The sequence below is a fragment of the Palaemon carinicauda genome, chromosome 44, assembly GCF_036898095.1.
Source record: "Palaemon carinicauda isolate YSFRI2023 chromosome 44, ASM3689809v2, whole genome shotgun sequence".
Taxonomy (NCBI): domain Eukaryota; kingdom Metazoa; phylum Arthropoda; class Malacostraca; order Decapoda; family Palaemonidae; genus Palaemon; species Palaemon carinicauda.
Window position 1 is genome coordinate 24600246 of NC_090768.1, and position 26108 is coordinate 24626353.

General features: G+C 35.1%; 1 protein-coding gene across 8 annotated transcripts in view; it reads left to right on the forward strand.

Annotated features, from left to right (window-relative positions):
• The window catches only part of Ask1 (apoptotic signal-regulating kinase 1), a 196408-nt gene that overhangs the window by 58020 nt on the left and 112280 nt on the right, over positions 1-26108 (forward strand). For 4 of the 8 annotated variants that reach the window (XM_068366648.1, XM_068366641.1, XM_068366644.1 and 1 more), the window contains exons 16-19: positions 6336-6431; positions 12898-13046; positions 16239-16367; positions 25256-25360. In XM_068366648.1, coding sequence (XP_068222749.1) covers positions 6336-6431; positions 12898-13046; positions 16239-16367; positions 25256-25360 — 479 coding nt within the window. Of the gene's footprint in view, positions 1-6335; positions 6432-12897; positions 13047-16238; positions 16368-18671; positions 18732-25255; positions 25361-26108 lie in introns of all 8 variants that reach the window. The other 4 variants (XM_068366643.1, XM_068366645.1, XM_068366646.1 and 1 more) reach the window with 3 other exon arrangements.

Here is a 26108-nt window from a genome sequence, read left to right on the forward strand (position 1 = left end):
TATTTAAACAAGAGTCCTTTGACATATGTGTATGTCTTTAGCAATGCTGGAATAGCTATTGAATTGTTAATAAGGTAGTTGGTTGATCATAGGTGGTGCAAGAAGGAAGCCCTTCCCACCCTTCTCACTGAATAGCTATTTTTTCCTCAGGCCTAGGACTGAGAAGGGTGGTTGAGGTGAGAAATTTTATTTAAAGGATTTGGGTTTGTTTGGTTAGGAAAAATAGATTTCTTTTAAAATTTGTTTTTTGTTTGTAAGTGTATGCAAAACTTTCTCACTTAAAGTAGGGAGACTTGCTCTTTGGTTGGAGGAGGCCCCCTAAAACTAAACTAGAATGTTCTTTCCTTCTCTGGAGATTTTATCTTTCGTGGTCCTGTGCAGGAGTGCGGAAGGTGACCCCAACAACCTCCTAACAGTTAATCAATAAGATGTGGAAGCTGTTATGGTTTAGACTAGTATTGGCTTAAAAGGAGTCCTGTTTTAGGACAAGGAAAATCTTTTTCACTAACAAGGACATGGCATCTGCAGCGTTAAACCAGGCACATTAATTAAACTATTTGGTCAGACACTGTCCCATCCTCCTCCTTGCAATGTGGATGGAGCAGTTGCTTCTTGGTAGACTTAGTCATGTAACTCACTGGCATCAGATATCCAGCGAGTGTGTAACAGTTGCTGCTACTACTTCCCTTTGAGGGGAACAAGAAGGGATAGAAGAGCCTGTCATTCTATTTTACCTCAAGACTTACTCCTAACATGTTACCATATATGGGTTGCATTCCAAGTCCCACAAGCGAGCTAGGAATGCTACACAACTACTGAGAAACCACTCAGTACCCAAGGAAAGGGGTCCAAGGGCCTTTGGGCAATGGCAATAAGGTTCAGAGAGGCCAAGGTGGTCCGATACCTTCAAATCAAACCTTCAGCTTCAAGTATGCTGACAGGTAAACTGGAAGGCTACTCACAGGGGTAGCTGTGAGTTCTTCCTGTAAGTGGCAGAGATACTCACTGATCAAAGCTGTATCTGCAAGCAAGCAGCCTCACTAAGCCAGAAATAACTGTCTAGACACTTCCTTCTTGTTCTTGCTGAAGCTATTGAGAAAGCTGCGATACGAACATAAGGTGTCAAGTCCTCTACTTGTAGCAGTACTAACGTGACACCAGGTATCTTCATATCCACTTTGGAGGGATAGAATCGAAGTGGTCTGGAACTGGTGTTCAAGGCCAACTGGTACTGGGTCTTTGTAGCAGTCTATAAGAGGACAAATGCTATGGAACATCCTCCCATGAAGATTTTACAAGATGTAGGGCCTGAAACTCTCATACTCTCATGCCAATGCAGAGAAGAAAGACAGTCTTGAGGGAAAAACCCTATGATTCCCCCCTCAGGTTAGTAGGAAGCATCTGCATGGATTTGCACCCTGGGACCTAAGTTTAGGATAGGCAAGAGTGCTAAGAGCTCCCTTCCAGCATGAACTGGTTCCCCGAGAAAGATGGCTCTAAACTCTGTGTGCATGAACTTCTTTGGCAAAGGTAGGTGAGGAAAACAGTGATCTGCAGAATAGTTCTCTGGCCAGAGAGAAGCTCTTTAGAAGTGTCCTTTGGGTTGTAACTGAGAGATAGCAGAACAATACGTCTTGACTTTAGACCACCCTAAGATATCCCACAGAAGGAACCAGTGAGGTGGCCTCAATTTGGCCCTACTCAAATGGGATATGTCTGTTTAGGTATCATCCCAGCTAACTAGCTGATCCTGGTCTCTTCCGAAAGGCAGTTGCTTTTTGAACAACATCGGCTGATTTTCTCTTGTTTTGATTTGGGGATTGTGGTAAATTGGGAAAAGTTTAGTCTCATACCTAAGCAGAGGATTAAGTTTTTGGGTATGCTTATAGACGCAGCAGCAGGCTCAGACAATGTGCAACAGTTCTTGTTCAAGCAAGAACTCATGGCTTGCTTGTGGCAGTGTCTTTTAGGATATTTTTCCTCATAGGATAAATTTATTTCAGACTCTTGTTTCCAGAAGCATTCGCTTCAGTTGTGTCTGAAGCGTCATTGGTCACCAGCCAGCCATCTCCTATCCCTTCTTATCCCTGAGGTATGAGACAATCCTTCTAGGTGGCATAACAAGGTAAACCTCACTTGGGAATTTTCACTCAAGCCCCCACTTCCAGAGATGCTTCTGTTCTCGGACACATTCAAGTAGGTACTGTATTGGTTGCATACCTGAGGGACTAATTTGCTTTAGGGGCATGGTCTCCTAGGGGAAAGGACCTGCATGTCAACCTGTGGGAAATATAAGCAGCATTCATACCACTTCAAGCTTTTCATTAAAGTTTAATTGGGCACCCAGTAGTGCTGGTGAGTGATAAAACTACTGTTGTAGCATATGTCAACTAGCAAGTAGATAGACTAGTACAGTCTTTGACGGGGCAATCACATCTGGGCAGCTGGCAATACTGTAGAGCTGTTAGCTAATTTCATTCCAGGCAAGAAGAATGTACTAGTAGACATGCACAGTCGCCAAGCTCAGGCTGTAGATCTGGAGTGGTTCTTACATCCATGCATAGCAAAAAGTCTAATTGCTCTCTGGGGGATCACTGGCGATTGATCTGTTTTCCACACGGCGGAACAGGCTGTAGATCTGGAGGGGTTCTTACATCCATGCGTGGCCAAAAGTATTCTTGCTCGCTTGGGATCGCCGGTGATTGACCTGAGCAGTGGCACAGTTGGACCTGTGCGCACAAGCAGAAAAATCTCTCATCGAGAACTCTTGTAAAGTCCAGACATGCCTAAACTTTTGACTCCTAGTGTGACTTATAAACAGAGACCCAATTTCAATGCTAATCTCTTCTTCTGTTTGGCAAGAGAGTAAGGACATTTTGCTAAAACTAAAACGTCAGGCAACTTTGTGTGGAAGCTTGTCTCTTCCACATTAAATGTCTACAGTGTTTTGCAAGTTTCTTACTCGTGAAAGTGAAACACCATACCTGATACCCTGTTCAGGCTGCTACAAGGAGAAGCTGTAAAGAATTGGATTAGAGGTTACAGTGCCAATGGGAATTTTTTTAAGCATAACCTTAGGTTCTATCTCATTTTAGTAAAGGATCCTGTTACAAAGTGGGTCTATTTGGTAAAAAATAATGTCTGAATCTGAGTGACTAGTTAGCCCTCACAAACTTCTTTTCATAGAACATTACAGTTAAGGAATTGAGCTTGATCTTGCCAATGTGGTGTTCTGGTTAGCCCAATAATCTTCCAACCTACTCTTAACTCACTAGATATATTATGGAGTAATAAGGAGAAATTTTCTAGGCACCATGACTTCTTTGCAGAAGCCCTTTCTTTATTTAAGCCTCAGAATGAAACATCTTCAGTCCCACCTAAGGGAATCATAGGACAGTACCTCTCTACTAACTTGACCCTAGTCTCAGTATATCTTAATGTAATTTTGATTGCAAGCTTTATAGAATGACAGACCATACCTTTTGTCCAATTTTAACCTAGAAATCAAGAACCCATACCTCTCTCTTTATTCAGTTGTGTTGGTCAAAAGCTCGGGTGCAACTAAAGCAGAAGAGCGCCTCGTAGCTGTATGGAAATAAGAAAAGGCAGATATTTTTTCAACTTTTTCAAGCTTTTTGAGGTTTTCAATGCCCTGATTCAAACAGAAGAATGAGTGCAAGGCAAGATTTTTGCCCTTATTATAACAATGCAATAGGTCTTCTTTCTGCCCAGAAACTTCTATGCTGAAACCTGGGATATTACTATAATACTGAAGTTTGTCCTTGGGAAGATGAAGGGGTAACTGATCAATTGAAGAGGAGATCGACTCTCACCCACGGAATGTTCTTCTCAGTGTCAGATTTGTCGCCTTGCTGTGGAAACTTTGAGGTCACTCAAACTAAAATATTTTTCACATCCTTCAACCAGCGGGTAGATGTCTAATATTCTGCAATGCAGTATATGTCATGATCTATCACTGGTTAAATTTCAGATTAATCTCTACGTTATCTCCTTGCTCTCCATGATTAAATTACTGGTAAATAGATTCAGGAAATTAAATAATGTTGGGATGACCCTCAAAGCTTCAATTTGTCCTAAGAGAATGATTTCCAGACTTATTTTATCTTCCTGCAGACTAACTCCGATCTCCATCACTTGGGAAAGATCTGAAGAGATAACCTCACTTCTTTTGACTCTACAGGAATCTCCTTATGTTTTGGAGGACCTCCTGGAAACTCTACACCATCTACTGCAAGCAAAAAGGATTTTGAACCGGCAAGGTTACCCATTATCTTTTCATAGAGAAAGTCCTCTTGTGTCAGTGATCAGTTTACATTAATGGGCTCAAGTGTAGAGGAATGCTGTATCTTCTAACAGATTCACTTTAGACTAATGTCAAGATTTTACATGAACTTTCAACATGTACTAAAACATCTGTTATAGCCTTCAAAGGTTACAGATTCATATTTGTGCCTTGTTAAGCTACAACTATCCAATAGTTCAGACATCAGGGATATGTTTTGAGGCTTCTCCTTTATCTAGGCACATCTGAAACCTAGCCATGGTGCTCCAGTATATATCTGTTCCCTTATCAGCAAACCCATTGAATCTATGGGTTTAAAGTTGCTTAAAAAAACTTTTTCATATAAACCCTGCAAAAACTAAAAGGGTTAATGAAGAGCAAGCAATCTCTTGTCTTGTCAACATCACTTCTGACGAGGCTCTTTTATCCTTAGTGGACTTTAAAACAAAAAAGACTACAGAACTTGATGTCTGTCCAGACATGAATCATTACCAGCTGCAAACTGTTGTGGAGATTGAAATGAGATGCCTATATACCCTATACAAGCATAAAAGGCTTATTTTAATAGGACCTCATAGTTTAAGAATAAGGTGAAGACCCTTTTTTCTTGTGCTACAGAATTGAAAAGTTCCTTGGTTAGAATATTGTCCTTACCAAAGAAGTTAGTTAGTGAAACACACTACAGTTGTCTGGATTTAGTTTTTACTTTTTTTAGAAGTAAAAGACCCATGCTACTTTTTTTTAATTTTTTTTTAATGAATGTGTCCCTTGATAAGCCAAAAATACAGCCCAGTGATGATGCAATTTTATATTAGTTACCTTTTATTTAAAGACATCCAATTGCATGTGAATATGCCATACTTTAGGTCCCTTCCCTTAGTCACTGCTTGAACCAAAGGGAATCTTGTTCCTTTTGTCTCCCTTGTTATGCCTGTTTTTTTTTATTTTTTGGAATTTTGGGATACACAATGTTGTGTAAATGTGATGTATTGTGTTATCATCAGATATTTTTTATTTTGATAACTTCTCGTTTTCTTGTATGGCAAGTCCTGGGCACAGAGACTACTGCCATTCCAAGACAGTAACTTTGATATATGGTGTTTCTTGAGTCACTTGTTCATGCAAAACAGGTTTGGCATTTCTTCTTATCCTCAAGCTTCAAAAACTAGAGATTATAGAGGATTAGATTACAGGTAAGAAGTATTTGAGGAATTTTCTTTACTTTGTATACTTCATATTACATTGGGGCGCATTTGAATGACTAAGCTGCATATACCGCCATCCTTCCAACCAACTAAACGCGGTAATCAGCTCTGTATATTGGGTAAAATAAGTTAAAATAAAGCAAATTTCCTAAAATTTATTTCAATACTTTCCCAACATTCATAGAGACCTTCTGACTTCCCCACAATCTCATGAAAATGTATAGAATAATGCTAGTACTGTCACAAGTACCAACATCTGTGAATTAAAATTATCATCACTAGGATCATCTGTTTAGATTGGTTAGAAACTCTTTATATCCACTTTTTGTTGACCAAAGCTGTTGCTTGAAGCACAAGCACTAAGAATATTGGATAAATCAGGAAGTAATGAATTCTATTATGAAATATTACTCTTTCTACAAAGATTTTTCAAATGGAAATTTATTTGAAACGGAAAAGTTGTGTGGGAAAAAAATACTAGGTATTATCAAATTTTACCCAAGTATTGTAAACATGAAATGTGTAATTATAAGTGAACATACTGCCTAACTTTTGCTTTTTCATAATGCTGTTCTAGTGAGGCTTGACTATTATTGTATGGTAACAAATACTTGAAGCTTTTGTATGCTTGTAAGCTTCTCAAAGATCTGGTTATCTCATGAATCCTTAGCATTCCCATTTTAGTTTTATTTCATGTACAGTTGGAACTGTGCAGTGTAACTGCAGTTAAGTAGTAGGATTATTTGGGTTGCGTGTATTTTTGAGATATTTAAGAATTAACCTTTATGCCAGTTTTTGTTTTAATTTTGTTTCTCTTATCTTTTCAGGCAGATATTTGGTCATTAGGTTGCACTGTTGTAGAAATGGCAACAGGCAATCCCCCTTTCATTGAGCTGGGATCTCCTGAGGCTGCAATGTTTAAGGTGTGAATACTGTATATTAATGTTGTTTTTAAGATTTTGGGCAAGTGATTTATTTTCTTGTAAATAATTTGCTATTTGTAAGTTTTGGGTTGTTCATATGTGAATACAGTACAAACTTTAGTCTTTTTATATAAGAATATTTCCAATCGCCATAAGGAATTAGTTTTTGTGAAAGCTTGACAAAATCATTTGATTATAAAATTTATTTTTGTACTCTCCTGATGTTATTGCTTTTCTCTCAAAGCTGTTTAGATGTTGACGTCTACCCCAAAATAGAAATTTCCTGCTTAGTTTTCCTGTAAAAGGCATCCTCTTTTTAGTAAATATTAACCCTGGATAGGTACGGTCCTCGGACACCCCTTTAAGGGTATACTCGGACGCGAACGACCCCGACGCCAAAAAAAATTCTTGAAAAATCAGTTTTTGCAGTAACCTCCTTTTTTCTTTTGCCAAAAAAAACTTCAATGAATGCTTAAAACAACTGTAAAGATAAATACTACTCATCTGCAGAAAAACTATTTATTATAAATATTTTAAAAAATTAAGTAGAAAAAAAAAAAGACCTGACATAAAAATTCATAAAAAAAAAGTTTATACATATATACACAAATCCTTTTAGGAATTGATTCTTGAATGTTTAGGACACATCTTGATGTATTTTGGATGAAGTCAGACCCATGGAGGTGAAGATCTGAAATGAGAAAAAAAGGGTAACTTTTTTTGGCCAAAAAAATTTGTCCAAATTTCATGAATTTTTTTGGGTACCCAAATGAAATAGGAAGTGGCTAATTTTTTTAGGGAATAAACATATGTTATCCTAAAATAGAAATATGTAAAAAAATCTTCATTATTTTGTAAATTACATTTATATCAGGGGCCATATCTAAAGGTAATTTTTTGAGTACTTAGAAATTTCGTAAAAAAATACATATATTTAATATATAATATGATATTTATGCAGGTAAAAATATACCAAAATATCACAAATTCTATAGGGAACAAGAATATATATAGATAGGGCAGCTTACGCTTCGGATATGTCCACAAAATGGTCGCCAACCACACTGACTCAGACTCCCTAATCTGCCACTTGAAATGTAGGAAGGGTATGTCAATTTCAAGGTGTTATTTACTAATCTAATTATTATTGGATATGCATAAAAATTGTATGTGGGTTGCTGGATAATTGTCGATTATTTTACGACTATAAAATTAAAATTCTGACCCAAAAAAATTTTTTTGAAGGGAAATAAAATCGAAAAAAAAATGTAAAACAATATAATATTTTAGCTAAAAAAATTTGATGATATTCAATCAAAAAAAAAAGTAAACAAAATTTTCCGACAAATAAACATCTAGAGGAATCATTACTCTGTGATAGTTCCTTAGTACGTAGTAATTTTGAAAGAATTGGGAAAAAACGAAAAAATGGCAATCACCGGAAAATCGAACACATACCTATATATACGCCATATCTGGCTAAAAAAAAGATAGGCATGGGTAGCCAGATCATCTAGAAACACTTTCCAACACTATAAAAATATAAGTTTTGCGACACTACTTGCCAATTCCTTACGGTAACATGACTAAGCGAAAAAATGCAAAACAAATAAAAAGGGGCACTCGCGGAAAAATGGCTAACATTCTAATATACGGCATTTCAGAAAAAAAAATTCAGCCACGTGCTAGGCAAACCATCAAGGCACATTTTCCGACAAATAAACATCTAAATGAATCATTACTCTGTGATAGTTCCTTAGTACGTAGTAATTTTGAAAGAAATGGGAAAAAACGAAAAAATGGCAATCACAGGAAAATCGAACACATACCTATATATACGCCATATCTGGCTAAAAAAAAAAAAAAGATAGGCATGGGTAGCCAGATCATCTAGAAACACTTTCCAACACTATAAAATTATAAGTTTTGCGACACTACTTGCCAATTCCTTACGGTAACATGACTAAGCAAAAAAATGCAAAACAAATAAAAAGGGGCACTCGTGGAAAAATGGCCATTCTAATATACGGCATTTCAGAAAAAAAAATTTTCAGCCACGTGCTAGGCAAACCATCAAGGCACATTTTCCGACAAATAAACATATAAATGAATCATTACTCTGTGATAGTTCCTTAGTACGTAGTAATTTTGAAAGAAATGGGAAAAAACGAAAAAATGGCAATCACAGGAAAATCGAACACATACTTATATATACGCCATATCTGGCTAAAAAAAAAATAGGCATGGGTAGCCAGATCATCTAGAAACACTTTCCAACACTATAAAAATATAAGTTTTGCGACACTACTTGCCAATTCCTTACGGTAACATGACTAAGCAAAAAAATGCAAAACAAATAAAAAGGGGCACTCGCGGAAAAATGCCCAACATTCTAATATACGGCATCTCAGATAAAAAAAAAGACATGCACGTGTTAGCCCAACCATCAAGGCACACTTTCTAACACATAAACATGAAAAAAAATCAATAATATACGGCAATTCCTTACTACGTAGTAAATTTTTACAAATATTGAAAAAAAACAGAAATTGGCAACCGCAGTTAAATACCCAATATACCAATAACTACGTCGTATCTGACAAAAATAAAATCACGCATGGGTAGCCAGATCATCTAAACACACTTTCCAACACTAAAAAAGCAAAAGTTTTACGACACTATTTCGCAATATCTTACGGAAAAATGACTTGGCAAAAAAATGAAAAAAAATGAAAAAGGGGTACTCGCGGTAAAATGCCCGACATTCTAATATACGGCATCTCAGATAAAAAAAAAGACATGCACGTGTTAGCCCAACCATCAAGGCACACTTTCTAACACATAAACATGAAAAAAAAATGAATAATATACGGCAATTCCTTACTACGTAGTAATTTTTACAAATATTGAAAAAAAAAACAGAAATTGGTAACCGCAGTTAAATACCCAATATACCAATAACTACGTCGTATCTGACAAAAACAAAGTCATGCATGGGTAGCCAGATCATCTAGACACACTTTCCAACACTAAACAAGCAAAAGTTTTACGACACTATTTGGCAATATCTTACGGAAAAATGACTTGGCAAAAAAATGAAAAAAAATGAAAAAGGGGCAATCGCGGTAAAATGGTCCTCGTGGTGATGAACGACATTTTAACTAAAAAAAAAATCATGCACATGGTAGCCAAACAATCCACCAAGACTTTCCACAACTGATAACCTATACAAGTTGCACCATTCTACGACAATTTCATAATACGTAATAACTTTGATAATTATGCAAACTACCTTAGAAGGGTAAACTCGGTCGCGAACGACCCCGACTCGTCTCAGAAATCGGGGAAGGAGTACAGCTACAGCAATGCACATCTGGACACTACTAGAGCGTGTAGGGGAGACACCTCCTGCAGGTCGATCACCCACAAATTCAGTCACGGGGCTGAGTCACGTGAGAAAAACCTGTTTTTTTTTGACGCTCGGGGTCGCGAACGACCCACCGTACCTATCCAGGGTTAAGTCAGTCTGGCAGTTGATGGCTTATTTTCTAGGTTTAGTTGCATTTTATTGTAGTTGCTTTGTCTTTCAGCCTTGCAGGCAAAACCAGGATGAGGGGTCATGTATATGAACATCAGTTGAGTATAGAAATAATAGATTTTATAACTGAAATTCTGTTTTTTTTTTTTTTTTTTTCTGTGAAACTCCCCTGATGCTCATATTGATGATTCCCCGACATTGATGGAGGTTGGTTAGTAATGGAAGCAGATAGGAAAGTAGCATCATAGAGTAATAAATTTTTATTGACCCCCTGAAACTCATTTCAGTGATAACCAATTATAAACCAAAGTAAACTCGTAAACACTTGAGTTTCCAGATTGGATTCCGAACATATTCCCACTATCAAACTTTTAAAACTATTTACTTATGTATTAGTTAAATCTTGAAATATTTCTTTGAGTAAATAAAAAAAAACTTCAACTTAGTTCAAGTAAATTCTTATTTAAACTATATCCCCACATTTACCACAGCACACAATGCTAAGTAAATTTATTTGTTGCCATAACTTCCAAAGAAGTTTTTTTTATGGAAATAAAGAGGCAGTTGTTCTACCACTTCATAAATATGAATCTTTATGTCCTTCTCTGACTCAAATGTAACTTTCTGAGTGTATCCAGCACTAAACCTTTTACTAGAAACAACATAGCATTTAGGAAGGAGGTTGTTCAGAAAAACCAAAATTCGTGAACCAGTTAGGAAGTTTTACTGAAATACTTCAATCTTGTTTAAATAAAAACTTGACTTTTTATGATGCAGTTATAGAAAAATTAGAAAATAGCCCTCTTGAGGCCTAAGACATTTTACTCATGTAAATATTGTTAAAAAGTGCAATCAGTAACTGGCTAGTTGTATAAAAAATATAGAATATGTGGACTAATACCTGCCAGGTTTACCTGTCACCATGGAATGCCTGGCCGAGCTTCATTGCTTATGGGTATAGAATTTGTTTTCCTTCAAATATATGTATTGAACACATTTATGACCATGGCTTACCACTTTGTTTAATAAAACACATTTCATATCATGTTTTCTTTAGATAGTTTTATTTTTTAGAAATCAATTTTAGTGTTTTTATGCAGAAGTTTTTCAAAATTATAGCGTGACATTGCCATTACAGTAGTTACAACTTATTAAAGAACCTTACATTTTCCAGTTAACGGTTATAAACAAAAAGGACTTTAAGATTATAAATTAGTAGTTACTAAACTCCATGTTGGAGTAGAAATTATATTATAAAGTAAAGGCACGTGTAATCTTCATTAAGTATAATAGTTTTTAAATAGGTAGTAAGTTGGCCATGGCACCAGCCACCTGTTGAGATACTACTGCTAGAGAGTTATGGGGGTCCTTTGACGGGCCAGACAGTACTACATTGGATCCTTCTCTCTGGTTACGTTTCGTTTCCCTTTGCCTACACACACACACACACCGAATAGTCTGGCCTATTCTTTACATATTTTTCTATTCATTTAATATTAGAATTTTTTATTTTTTTTATAGAAATAGACTTTTGAAATCTTGTATTCCAAGTTTTATTACTTTTTACATTGCATTATTTATATTTTGTTTGTGAATTTTCAAACATTAAATCTTCCATTTTTATGGAATGTATTCTGCAACCAGTACAGTGCGGATGATACTGTACTGGTTGCAGACGCGGAAGAGAAGTTTGGCCGATTAGTGACAGAATTTGGGTGTGTGAGAGAAGGAAGTTGAGAGTTAATGTGGGTAAGAGTAAGGTTATGACATGTACGAGAAGGGAAGGTGGTGCGAGGTTGAATGGAGAGTTACTTGAGGAGGTGGATCAGTTTAAGTAGTTGGGGACTGTTGTTGCAGCAAATGGTGGAGTGGAAGCAGATTTATGTCAGAGAGTGAATGAAGGATGCAAAGTGTTTGGGGGCAGTTAAGGGAGTAGTCAAAAAATAGAGGGTTGGGCATGAATGTAAAGAGAGTTCTGTATGAGAAAGTGATTGTACCAACTGTGATGTATGGATTGGAGTTGTGGGGAATGAAAGTGACGGAGAGACAGAAATTAAATGTGTTTGAGATGAAGTGTCTAAGGAGTATGGCTGGTGTATCTCTAGTAGATAGGGTTAGGAACGAAGTAGTGAGGGTGAGAACGGGTGTAAGAAATGAGTTAGCAGCTAGAGTGGATATGAATGTGTTGAGGTGGTTTGGCCATTTTGAGAGAATGGAAAATGACTGTCTGCCAAAGAAGGTGATGAATGCAAGAGTTGATGGGAGAAGTACAAGAGAAGGCCAAGGTTTGGGTGGATGGATGGAGTGAAGAAAGCTCTGGGTGATAGGAGAATAGATATGAGAGGGGCAAGAGAGCATGCTAGAAATAGGAATGAATGGCAAGTGATTGTGACGCAGTTCTGGTAGGCCCTGCTGCTTCCTCCGTTGCCTTGGATGACCGCGGAGGTAGCAGCAGTAGGGGATTCAGCGTTATGAAGCTTCATCTGTGTTGGATAACGAGGGAGGGTGAGCTGTGGCACCCTAGCAGTACGAGCCGAACTTGGTTGAGTCCCTTGTCAGGCTGGGAGGAACGTAGAGAGGAGAGGTCCCCTTTTTTGTTTCATTTGTTTAATGTCGGCTACCCCACAAAATTGGGGAAGTGCCTTGGTATATGTACAGTATGTATGTATGTACAGGTATTCTAGAGATACCCTTTCAGAAGACATTGTGCTACATTCTCTGTGCCTGTATAGTGTACACTGACCACATTGTTCTAAAGTGCTAAGGGGTAAATTTTACCTAAAATACAAATGAAGTGATGAACTAATTTGTTGGTGTTACTTTTATCATAAGCTAAGAATTGATGGTAAATATTACTTTACTGTATACCTTTATGAATACTGAATCTTTTATGAAATTGCATCACTCATTCAGATCTCTGTCAAACAGGTAGGACTGTACAAAATGCATCCAGACATCCCTGAAGAACTAACTGAAAAGGCAAGAATATTTATCCTTCGTTGTTTTGAAGCAGATCCGACCAAGAGAGCAACAGCTGCACAACTGATTGAGGACCCTTTTCTCACCGAGTATGACACGTAGGACTGCTGCCTCTTCCGTAGTGGCATGTGGTTTGATCCTTCTCCTTCCCTGTATCTATATGGAAATAATTTTTATTGCACTTTGAATTGTTTATAAAATTCATGAATTTTCAGGTGTTTACATAATATTCTTAATGTCTTGAAACCACCTAACAGAATGCTCTTCTTATTTGTTTATGCAAGGGCTTAAATACTTGCATTTTACCTTGTATATTTTTACTACAAACTATATATTTATCAACGCAGGCAAATTTTGCTATATGCTTAGGTGAGATTCTTTAAAAATAGATGATTGATTAATCACCTTAATAAAATGTATTAATGGGACTATGTGCCTAGCTCTATAAAAAATGATACAAGGTCTAGAGTTCTTTTATGGTTGAAGTAATTAGCAAATCCGACGCTATATGACACAAAAGGTGTAAACTACAGCTGTTTTTTTTTTTCTTTTGACATCTCCCATCCAGGGGTCGCCACAGCTGATCATGTCTCCATTTACTTGTATCTACTGAATCTTAGCCTGACATGCCAACTGCCCTTGTATCTTTGCTTATTGAATCTGTAAATCTCTTCTTAGGCGTTCCTCTCCTTCTACCTAGTGGTTCCTGGCTTAGCATCCTCCTCCCAGCATACAGTACTCTTCTTCCCGTCTCTTCACATGCTCGAACTACTTTAGTCTTGCTACCTACTCTTCAGGCATTCTCTCCCCTGCCAAGATTCTGATGAACAACCTTATCAGGAACCTCACTGCTACATCTTCCAAGCACGTCCATAGGGATAACGTCTGGGTTCACTGGCTTTCATTTTTTCATTTTCTTTAAAGCATTTCTTACCTTCATGTCACATATGACACGTACTTCTCTACATGTCCACAGAGCTTCAATCAGTCTCTTCTCTCTGGCATTCTCCACATTCATAAGCTCCCGAAACTATTCTTTTTATCTGTTTGGTCCTCTCCTATCTTTAGTTAGAACATTGGCCTTTTCATCTTTTATAACCCTTCATGCTACATATTTTTCCTTGCTATATCTGTTTGCTTGGCCAGTTAGTATAAGTCGTTTTCTCCCTATTTTTATAATCTACATTGTTATTTGCCCTAATTATGTTTTATAGCATCTGTGAAAAGTAAACCTCGTAAAAACAATATTTTTTAGGGAAAAACAGATGAAACAAAAGGGACAGAAACATATTTTACCATTAAGAAAAATGTTTCAATCTTACATACATACATATACCAAGGCACTTCCCCCAATTTTGGGGGGTAGCCAACATCAACAAATGAAACAAAAACAAAAAATATGCAAAACATTGAAACCAAAGCACAAGGCTCAGCATGAGAAAATTCAATCACTTTGGCTATAGTAGTGCCTCTGTAAAACTGGAAATGTAACTGATATAAAATTTTTTAAGCCAATTAAATGCCATCTGAAAGTGTTACCAGGTCTCCTTGTACCTGATGTATTACTGCCACATATATAATCCCCTCTTCTCTAACAGACTGCCAAAACCTAGTAGCTCTCCGTCATCCCATAGTGAAAGAGAGAGATCTCCATCTTTCTCCCTTAAGTCTGAAAGCAAGATAAAATTATTTAATAGTTATTATATTTTATCATCTAGCAACTGAGAAAAAAAAATGGGAAATCAACACAAAGGGCCAAGGCATCAGATTGTTCAAGTCCTATTGAAATTAATATATGTCCATTATGCTCTCCAACAGGTAATAGATAAAATCACTAAGAAAATTACTAATGCCAGACCTACTATATCAAGACCAAATCTAAAATCTTCAGCTAGAACCTCTTATTAATCAGGGAATCGCATTGTGTAGATCTAACCTCGAGAGTCTTCCAGAAAATAATTTGTTTAGTCAGTTACCATCATCATTACCATCTCCTCCCACACTTATTGACCAAAGGGCCTTGGTTAGATTTTGCCAGTCGTCTCTATCTTGAGCTTTTAAATCAGTGCTTCTCCATTCATCATATACTTCAAGCTTCATAGTCCTCAGCCATGTAGGTGTTGGTCTTCCAACTCTTCTAGTTTGGCAAATTAATCTCAATTGTGGAGTGCGAAGAGCATACCCAAACCATCTCCATCTACCCTTCACCATGATTTCATCCACATATGGCACTCGAGTAACCTCTCATAGTTTCTTGTAGTCAAATATATTGCAATAGAATTTTCAAGGTTTGAGGGCTAGTTACAATGAAGAAATTTTATTTATTTATGATTATTATTCCATAAATGGGTGTCTATAGGAGAGCAAACTCAATGTGGTGAATGCATACAGAATAGAGCACCATATGATCAGTAAATGATCATGGTGGCAGTCTGCTGTATGTTAACTGTGATATTTCCAAAATATTTATTGTCGGGTAAGTCTATGGCAACCATGTGATAGGGTGTTTGAGACAAGGAAACCCATTATGTTAAGCAGGATCATGGTCAGTTACAAGAATTAAACATCAATGTAACTAATAGGACAGTAATTTTCCATGGGTGTTTGCAGCATTGCTAAAAGAATGTTGACAACTCTCAATAGAGTTAGTGAGTTGTCTTGTCAGATATCTATGACTTCTATAGTGGTGATTGTCATAATTTGAATTCCCCTTTTGGCCTTACATTAATCAATATTATGTTATTCCGGCAAGGTTTAGTACAGTTTGTGATATCTTTGAAAAATTAGTTTTTTCTCAGTAATTGATATTTACCTAGAAATGCTCTCAAAATTTATCGAGAACTCTTCCTTATGCCATGATCTAAAAAACATGAAGTGCTCAGTTCTCCATATACTTGTCAGGATTGACTGATTTGAAATTTATTTTTGGTAATACCTGTATGTTTGTTAGATTATGAATATTTTATTATGTAACCCAGACTTGATTTTCTGAATGTAAGTGAATAAACCTAATGAGAATACCTAGGTAATTTTGATTGCCATTTTTTTGTATATTTTTTCATCAATGTTTTGGTGAAATAATTTCAAACTATCTTTTGATTTGTGGCCATTGTGTTAGATGATGGATAGCTATTGAAACTCGTAAATTATAATTTTATTGTCATTAGTTGGTCATAGAAAATAATCAAAGACAATATACCTGATTAAGAAAACTTCAATTTATATTAGGAAAAGATGTCTCCATTGGGATTTAGACTAGTTCAACTTTAGATATTTTTCTAAATTTCCAGACTAGGGAGAAAGAAAAAAGGAGTAAGGTTGACGAATCAACAGGAGTTTTCCAGGAGTATATCCGTTCCAGCTGACCGGAGTATCAGGCACGGTGAAAAACCTCGTTTAGCTAGTTCTCCGGATGATGGGTAAGTTAAATGAGCAGAATTTCAATTTAACATTATCAAGTTACACTATATGGTTAAGGATAATTTCTAATGTTGATATTCATGGAATACTTCATGTTATTTATCTTACTTTCCAAGTAATGGTGATACAGGAAATGCTGCATTTTTTATTGAAGATGTCACTTTTTTCATGTATAAATGTAGTTTTTATTTAATTTACCAATAAAATAGAGAATGTTAACATTGTTTATAAGTTTTTAGTAGCAAGTTGACTTGATTGTGTGTTTTCTTGACACTATTTTTTCTATTTAGATACATTGCACTGTATACTATGCTATTCCACTTTTAGATAAATGCAGAAGGGGGAACTTTTTATCACTGAGGGTAGAGATCAAACAAGGTGTATATGAATGCTCATAAAGTCACAGATGATGAGACAAGGTAGAAAACTGAAGATTTAAGATACAAAAACTTGTTTGACTTTTTCAAATTGTAAAAGTGTTTATGATATTAGTAGTTCAAAAGCAGTTTATCAAAGACTGCTGTCACATTTCAAGTCTATCCAGAGTCTAGGCCTTAGGATTTGTTCTTAAATGAGGTGACAAGATTTTCCCTTGATTACAGTCTTATACTGTACTAGGCAAACCCAGGTCAACGACTAAGTCAGTGGTTGGCCTTACCACCCACTTAGCGGTGAATCATCCACATAAATAACATAAGACTTGTGGTGTAGGAGCAAATTATAAATTCTGAGATCATTTGTATTTTTCCCTAACTAATACAAACCTGTAGTTATTTATATTAATTGTTCTGCCATCACCTGTCCCCCAATAAGTACTGCTTGCTATAGAAAAAGTGACTAGCTCATTGATCTGTGAGAATATACATAGGTGGCTGGGTACCCGGGGTCAACCCCTACCCAGTTTTTGGGTGGGGTTGCCACCTCACACCAAAAGTTTAATTTGCTACCTTTCAGGTATTCCAAAAGATAATCCACATGAATAACTCCAGGTTTGTATTAGTAAGAGAAAAATACAAATAATCTCCAAATTTGTCATATTAAATGGCAATCTTATACAAGGAGAATGTGATATATTTAGGGCCTATTCGTAAATATATCGTCAACATTTCATTATTCTAAAACATGAGTTATAAAAAAGATGAAAAAAATCAAACTAATTTAATTCCCTTAGTAGTGTACAGGATTTTTTGTTTTGTAAGATTTTTGTTCTTGAAAATGTAATAGAAATACAATCGGGCCCCTGAAAGTATGACCCATCTCTGATTCATAAAGATATAAAAAATTTAATTTGAATAACAGTCATTTGAAGGAAAAGTACATTCTCCTCGGATAGTACGATGGTTACTATGATATCTCGTGACATAGATGCTCAGTGTACGATAATTATAAAGGAAATGGCATTGTCTCAAATTGTTCAGAGGTTAGTGTGAGATCCAATGATGTATATGTCCAGTGTATTCTCTTGCCACGTTTAGGTTGTGGAAAAGGATAGTGAGCATGGCTACGGGCATCCATACTCATGTTACTCTGTATACGATCGGGCTCTTCGATATCTTTCTTCACTTTTGGATTAGTGCTGCCAAACATATTTCCATATCATATTTTTAATAACTATCACTTTATCCCTCAGAAAATCCGATTACGTACTTTGGCATCGTCTATTAATTTAACCATAAGGGCTATACAGTATAGAAAATATATTCAGTTTCTAATGCAATTTTCAATTTCTTTCCATCTATTTATTTGTTAAATACACTACAAAATATCAACATAAATATGTAGAAAAATGACTTCATTGCTCCCTGGCCAGAAATTATGAGCTTGACAGGTCTCGGCCAGGATCATCAGAAGGATGAAAGACTGTTTGTTATCCACCTAATTCTATTATTCCCATAAGATATATTATTTGAATAATATGAATTCAAATATGAGTTATCCACTAATTCTCGAACTATTCAGGGCCCGGCTGTATATAAAAGTTTGGGGGACATCTTTCATTATTTTGCTTATTATTAAAATTTTATGGATAATAACATAGTATACATTGTCAATCTGCCTTATTAAGTTTTAATCAGTTGAAGCATACACAAATAGTGTTAGTATAATAATGCAGTATTGTATATTAGCAAGCGCATGATTTATAGACTATCTGCATGCATCTTGTGCTTTAATACAACTAGTATCAAAGTAATCAAAATTGTATGCATTGCTATAGTAGTCACCAAATAAGTTAATTGTGATCATATTACATGTACTGTGGGAATTCAAAGATTTCCGACAAATTTTTTTCCATTTTTGAACAGAGGCATCTTTTTATCTGTGATCGAGGAGTCGGTCAGTCCTCAAAAATTTGAGTTTAATGGGTGAGCTCTAGCTATAAATTGGCCCTTCACTAACTTCTACTATTTTTTATACAGTTTCCAATCTTCACAATTGTTTTTTATGTATTATTATTCTTACTCGTTTTTATTATTGGCATTTTGAAATCTCAAAGTATATTTACATAAAGAAGATGGAAGAAAAATTTATAGATTTTCAAACTATAGCATAATTCTGCCATTTACATCTCTCTCTCTCTCTCTCTCTCTCTCTCTCTCTCTCTCTCTCTCTCTCTCTCTCTCTCTCTCTCTCTCTCTCTCTCTCTCTCTCTCTCTCTCTCTCACAAATTTAGAACCAAAATTTAAAATCATTGTTGAACAAGTAATAAACATGTTATATGAGGCAAAGGTTAAGCCCAAGGGAAAAGAAAAGTAACGAATGTAAGAAAAGGAGTTAAGCTTTCTGTATGGATGCAGTCAGGACTCTCACAAATTGTACTAATAATTTCTTATTGAATAGATCAGTGTATTATGCGTATTTATTTATCAGATCTTGTTATATATATATATATATATATATATATATATATGTGTGTGTGTGTGTGTATGTATGTATGTATTTGTGTGTATGTATGTATGTATGTATGTATTTGTGTGTATGTATGTATGTATGTATGTATACATTTGCAGTAATACCTCAGTTTATGATTTTAAGTTGTTCTGGGAGCAAACTCACAACTGGAGATATTCATATTTAAAAAAAAAAAAAATTCTCATAAGAAATAAAGGCAGGTCATTCAATGCACACAAGTCCATAAATACATATGAACACTATTTGTATTTTTATATTTTAGGTTAATTATTGAACAATGTATAACTCTTAATATCATAAAAGAATAGAAATTAATTATCATTAAAAAAATAGATTTATTAATAAATTGGAATCTCCCTTTCTCTTTGTAAAGATTAAGAGCTTGGAATGAGAATCTCCTTCTATGAGCAATTCTGATCAATTAATGGGAGCTCTCACCCTTAAACAACATTCACTATCGCTAACAAAAGCACTTGAATTATGCTTTACGGACCTTTAGGTGTCTTTTTTTACTTTACATTCGTACGTTCAGCTTTGACATGAAACTTATGTAGAGACAACATATTTTACCCTATACTTGAAAATGGCATGAAAATGTGGTAAAATTCATATAAATGCTATGTAGATACCATATGGTAACCATGTCACTGATTTAGTGCTAGTCTTATAAGTAGTCGTGTACAAAAAATGACTGTCCAGATACAATGCTAAAATTTTTGCTCACAGACTGATGCGATACTTGTTACCAAATTCAGATTACTCGACCCAAGGTACTACTGTATGTGTGTACTGTATCTACTGTATGTATGTAATTATATATGTATATATACAGTATATAATATACAGGAAATATATATATATATATATATATATTATATATATATATATATATATATATATATATATATATATATATATATATATATATATATATATATATATATATATATGTATATATATATGTATATATATATGTATATATATATATATATGTATATATATATACTCAATAATACTTATATAGGGTAATAAGTGGATATGAAAATGTGGGTACATATTGATAGAAAGTAATTAAGTGAACTTGAGAAACTAAGTTTCCTATAAAGTATAACTAAGAAAACGTATCTAGGGCTGTAAATGGATAAAATATTTTGTGTGTTTGTTGAATTGGATTAACAATCAGATTTTATATGCTCCTGAATGGTGTGTTTTCTGTGTGTGTTTCATGATGATCAGGTATTGGTGTTTGTTATTTGTTTATATATAGTTGAGTGTGCTCTGTTGATTAGTTAATAAGCCTTTGTGTAAAATATTAACTGTTGATATTGCATGATAACATACTTTTTGTCCGTTTTTGTCCTATTTACCATGTTTTAAAATAAAGCTAACAGCATCTGCTAAAGAAGAATTATAATTCTTGCCTCATTAGACTTCTGCAGGCTTATTGCATTTAAACTTTGCTAATGATAAACCGATTTTAATACTCTACTAATATTTGACTCAACAGAACTTATGTCACCTGTGGATCTGTAAGTAGAGTACAATAAGCCTTGGTGGGGATTGCAGACTTAAGATAAGGTTTATTCGGATACTTTCAACATTTGATTATATTATGTTGGATTTGTATCCAGAAATTTTTCATGATACAATACATAGCTCTATTGTATTTTGAAAATGATAATCCTTTTATGTACAGTTGTTGTTTATGACAGGCAAAAGTGTTTATATTACTTTTTGGAGGATTTTGTTTAGCTGATAATTATTTTTTTCCATCAAACCCTTTCAATCATATGAGTTGCCCACATTCATGGCCTTTGAATGTCACCAGACTCAACAGTCTTGAGTCCAACGGACAAATATTAGTCTCTTGCTGCATATGGTACATGAACTTTCAGGTATAGATACAATAAATCACTTTCACTTAGCCGAGTTTAAAGAACTTTTAAAAGCTCTAGCCTGAATTTCCAGTCAGGTTTATTTATGATATAATCAATGTTTTTCTTTTTTATTTCAACCATTATCTCTTTACAGTCAGACCTTATTATTCGTGAGGGTTAGGTAGGAGAGATACCCACAGAAGCCATTAAATCCATGAATAATGCTCTTCAACCCCAGTAACAGGAATACAGTACTCACTGGTCTGACCAAGTCTACTTTCTATGTATGGGTGACTTACCACCGCATAGTAAGACTTGAAAAGCAGCGAGTTGGTAAATGAAGATTTGCCAGTGCAGAAAGACTTACTGTGCTTTGGTAAATCTTCCCTTGTCAACTCATTGCTATTTGGAGGTCTAAAATGGTATGGTGAGTTCACCACACACTAGAAAACATGCTATTTTTAAATAAAATTTTGATAATGAAATTTCTTATTTCTATAGTCGCCTGATGTTGGTATTGGTGCCTCCTCCTGAAGCTCAGTTTTATCGACATTTACCCAAAAAATTTTGTAATTCCCCTATTTTTTTCCTTAATAAATACAAACCCTTAACAAAGGATTGGAACCTTCTAGGGTTAAGTGATGAATAAGGGTTCGCAATATTATGGAATCTCTAAAGATGATATCAGTATTAAGGGCCTAGTTGCCTATGTTTACTGTTTAAAAACAAAAACAAAGACATGACTAATTCAGTGGTGGGAAAAAAATATTTTTTTATTACGGGTCTCAAAACTATGGAACTTCTATGCAGGGTATTGTCATTAAGGACCTAATCACATTTATGATTTGAAAAAAAAAGACCTTGTTATAGGCACCTAATTGGATTTACAGCAAAATGTACCTTTCATTCTGGGTGATGTTGATGGGAGTGATGAGCCATGCTATTACTGGTGAGAAGTGAAAAATGTATATAACTACATGGCAAGACAAATATAAATACTCTCTCTCTCTCTCTCTCCTCTCTCTCTCTCTCTCTCTCTCTCTCTCTCTCTCTCTCTCTCTCTCTCCTTTTATTTTTTTTTTTGCTTGTTCTGCTGTACCCACTGATTGACTGACCCTATTGATATCAACCTAGTCTTCTGACTAGCCTGTTTGACATATGGTCTTCTCACTACCCATACATCTAATGTGCCTTTAGTCAAGGCTAACAGGTAGCTGTCCTTTCTAAAGAAGACTGTTTCTTCCAAGAATGATATAGTATTTCAGCAGGCAAGGCAATAAAGAAACATGACTGACTCCTTTGTGCCACTATTTGCAGTGACTGTACTTCACTCTATGATCACTTCTACATGTCTTCTGACATCTTCAGAAGTGACCACTATCACACCAATAGCTATACCACAGCTCAGGCTTAACTGTATTCTGTTGTTTTGGCGCAGCTGTTTACGTTCACCTTCTGGCAAGCCAACAATGATTATGATCAGAGCAGGGACTTGCAGTCAGCTGCTTTGTCGGTTCTGAGACGCGAACTTCATAAGAGAATAAGCAAAGTAGGGAAAGGCCAACTCAATTCCAGGCAGTTGTTGGACTGAAGGCACCCAAGTCACTATAAGGCTATTACTTCCAGCTTTTGAGTCTTTTTACCATCTTAATCTCCTTCCAAGTTTTGATCAAGACAGAACTGCAACAAGTTTATTGACCATGACAGTTCTTTCTCCCAGCATAGGGAGTCAAAGGATTTTAACATTGTTTACAAGACTAGGCATCAACTGACCTGATGATGACCCTATATTGGATTATTGCTGTAAACACCTGAATAAGGACAACACCATTTGTAACCATTAGGACCAGCAGTGAACTTGGTAATCAAACTTCTTAAGTTGCTGAGAGGCACATAAGGAAGTCTGGATATACAAGAAGAAGTATTTGACATCTGAGTCCTTTTGTTTTCAAACTATGACACTACCCACGGTGAAGCAGATAACTAGTTCTTTTCTATGTCCCATTTCATCTCTCCATCATAGTATAAGAGTGATCGTTATTTAGCAGCTTCCTAAGGGTTATTTAGATGGGCAAAGAGAAGACATTTTGTAACGGCATGAGATTTAAGTTCTCCCTGCTACCATTGACAGGAAACCCATTAGTATCTGACCAACCATGCTAAGTGTGTCAACACCACCAAAGATACTGGCAAAAAAAGTGCTCATTAACCAAGAACATTGTGGTGCTTTTAGAACACTTGGACCAAGGCAATGCAGAGACAATCACAGCTCTGCAGGTTGAGGCCGCCTTCTTTGAAGTCCTTGAATGGGTGTGCATTTGACACATTCAGGCTCTAGATGGAGAAGTACATGAGGTAATTGTCAGATTTTTACTGACAAAGTAAATGGCAAATTACTGTTGAGTCTGGACATTTGTAGATCATGAATATGTGCACATATATGGCTGATGGGTTTATATGAAAAAAAAATTAGGTTATAAAACTGTATTATCATAAATTTAGACAATATAAACCAAGGAGATTTTAAGTCTAGTTATGAACTGTTTAAAGAATTTTTGTTAGATATTTATGAATATGATATACTGTACAGTTGATCTGTTTGATGGAAGATCAAAATTATTTTTAAACCCAGTTGAATATAGACTTTTAACACTTTTGTCAGTAGAAGGATGTTAAAAGCCAGGAACTCTATGGGAAATACAAGAAAAGGTAACAAAGGAAAATAAACTTAAGAGACTTCCATGTTTCATATTGATGTAAAGAGGATATTTGACCAGAAATATCAGAGGTGATTATTCTTGGTTATGAAAGTTATTTGAAATTTTATGTTCCTCTTGACACATCGTTTGTGAAAATTTTCATGAGTGAAATTGTTGGAGGTTATTTGGTAAACACAGCAATATAAATAACTTTTGTTCAGAACTCATGGTAAATTACTGCATAGTATTATGAAAAGGAATGTGCCGAGGGTTTATGAACATGGAGAGTACTTTTGTTGCTGTTTGAAAGAAATTTCCAAGCTAGTTGTGTTTAATAGTTTGGTGCATCGTCAATATTCATGTCTTTATTTTTTCATTTCTGTTTTATTAATATTATAACTTATTTTTGTGCTATATTCTTTTTCTCGTGGCAAGACTAAAATTTTCTATGTTAGATAGGTGTGTTTCAAGTCAAGCATAATTTTTCAACTTATTGCATACTTCAGGGTTACAATTTTCTTACTTTTGTAGATTCTATCGGTTATATTGATATACTGTAGTGTATATTTTCTTGGGATAGTGAATATTGGGCAAGGATTTAATGGTTGGCATTCATTGGCTAGAGCTAGACTACTGCATTTACGCAGTGATATTTACACTTCAATTGATTTCTAGCATTCAATTAGTAACTGATTTGACCTTTGCGGATAAATAGTTTTGAAGATAGCGTATGAAATTGGCATTGTAATTGGAATTAGCAGATTTTTTAGTTTGAATGATTTTAGATATTACTAAACAGTACAGTACTGCAATTTGTGTTAATCCTGGTTAAATGATATATTTTTTCTTAATTTGAATTACAGTATTGCAGTACAGTATAGTAAAGTGGAATATTATGTACTGTATTCTTTCTTAGTTTAGGTTTTAGGGCAAGGTAAGATTGTTTATTAAGGGGTTTATATAATATTTTGTAATAAAATACTCTATAATAAACAGTTTAGCTCACCACTTCTTCATGAAATGCTACAGTATTCTAAAGGTATTTTCCACAGCGACTTTCTTCGACAGATTCATGTTTATATCAATAGTTTAAGTTGACTTTGTGTTAGGAAAATTATATTTATTCATTTTTTGCCAGTGTTCTAGTTCATAAGCTATGTTGTATTTTTTTGGACTGACTTTTTCATATATGCTACCCAGTACATATTTTTATTTAAATTTTATGTCTTGCAAATGTTAATACTTCCTCATTGCTTGCAATTCATAAGCCAGCCTTTATAAGCCTTTGCCTACCTCCTGCCACACTCTTGAGGATGTTTTTTGCTTTCCAAGAGTGTCCTAGCAATATTCTTGTAAGTTGATTGGCAGCATGAGTGTGATAGATGCCTCTCTGTGTTGTAGCTTAGAGTTCGGGTATGGTTATGGCTCTCGATGCAACACTGCTGGCAGTCCCAGTATCTCCCCAGCCTCCCCCTCCTCATACCTCTCGTCTCTCTCATATACCAGGTAAATCATCCTTACTACCCAATTTTTACAATATTTAATTTTCCATTTTAATTGGTGCATCTTTATAAGCTTTTTATTGATTTTTAACATTTAATTTGATACTTTTTTAACATTTTGACTAATGTTTTTAAAAGTAACTTCTGAAATTGGTATTGTAGATGGATTTTGTAGATGATTCTAAAAGCAATCTAACTTTTTAACTTTTTTTCCAGGATAAGTTTGTGTTAAATTTATATTTTTAGGTGGTTGATGCTTATAAGGTTTTATATGTAGAGAGAGAACTGATAAAAGTCTTAATGACATATACATTTGTGAAGGTAATTTTCTGATATTCTTTAGATTTTTCCAATAAGTACCAGTACATGGATTTTTTCCTTTCTCTTTAGTGTATGAGTTTATCCTGAATTTTTTGCTGTTGATATTTCTATGTAAAATTTATCATGAAATCAAACTTTAGTATTGCAGATAAGTCTGGGAAATTTTTCATTAGTTTGTTTTTAGCCACATCAATGACTAGAAATCTCTAGCAGTATTGATTTTTAGTTGTTATGGTATTATGTTAACAATGTCACTAAAATGACATAAATATTGTAAAGATGCTTTGTTAGTGGCTTGGGGAGAAAATAGAAGTGTAATTTTATAACACACTCGATACATCTCTGTTGTTATGATGTTCCTAATTCTTGTTATTTATTTAATCTCCTCCTAATGGACTAATTATGTTAACCTATTGTGTTTCAGTTTTCAG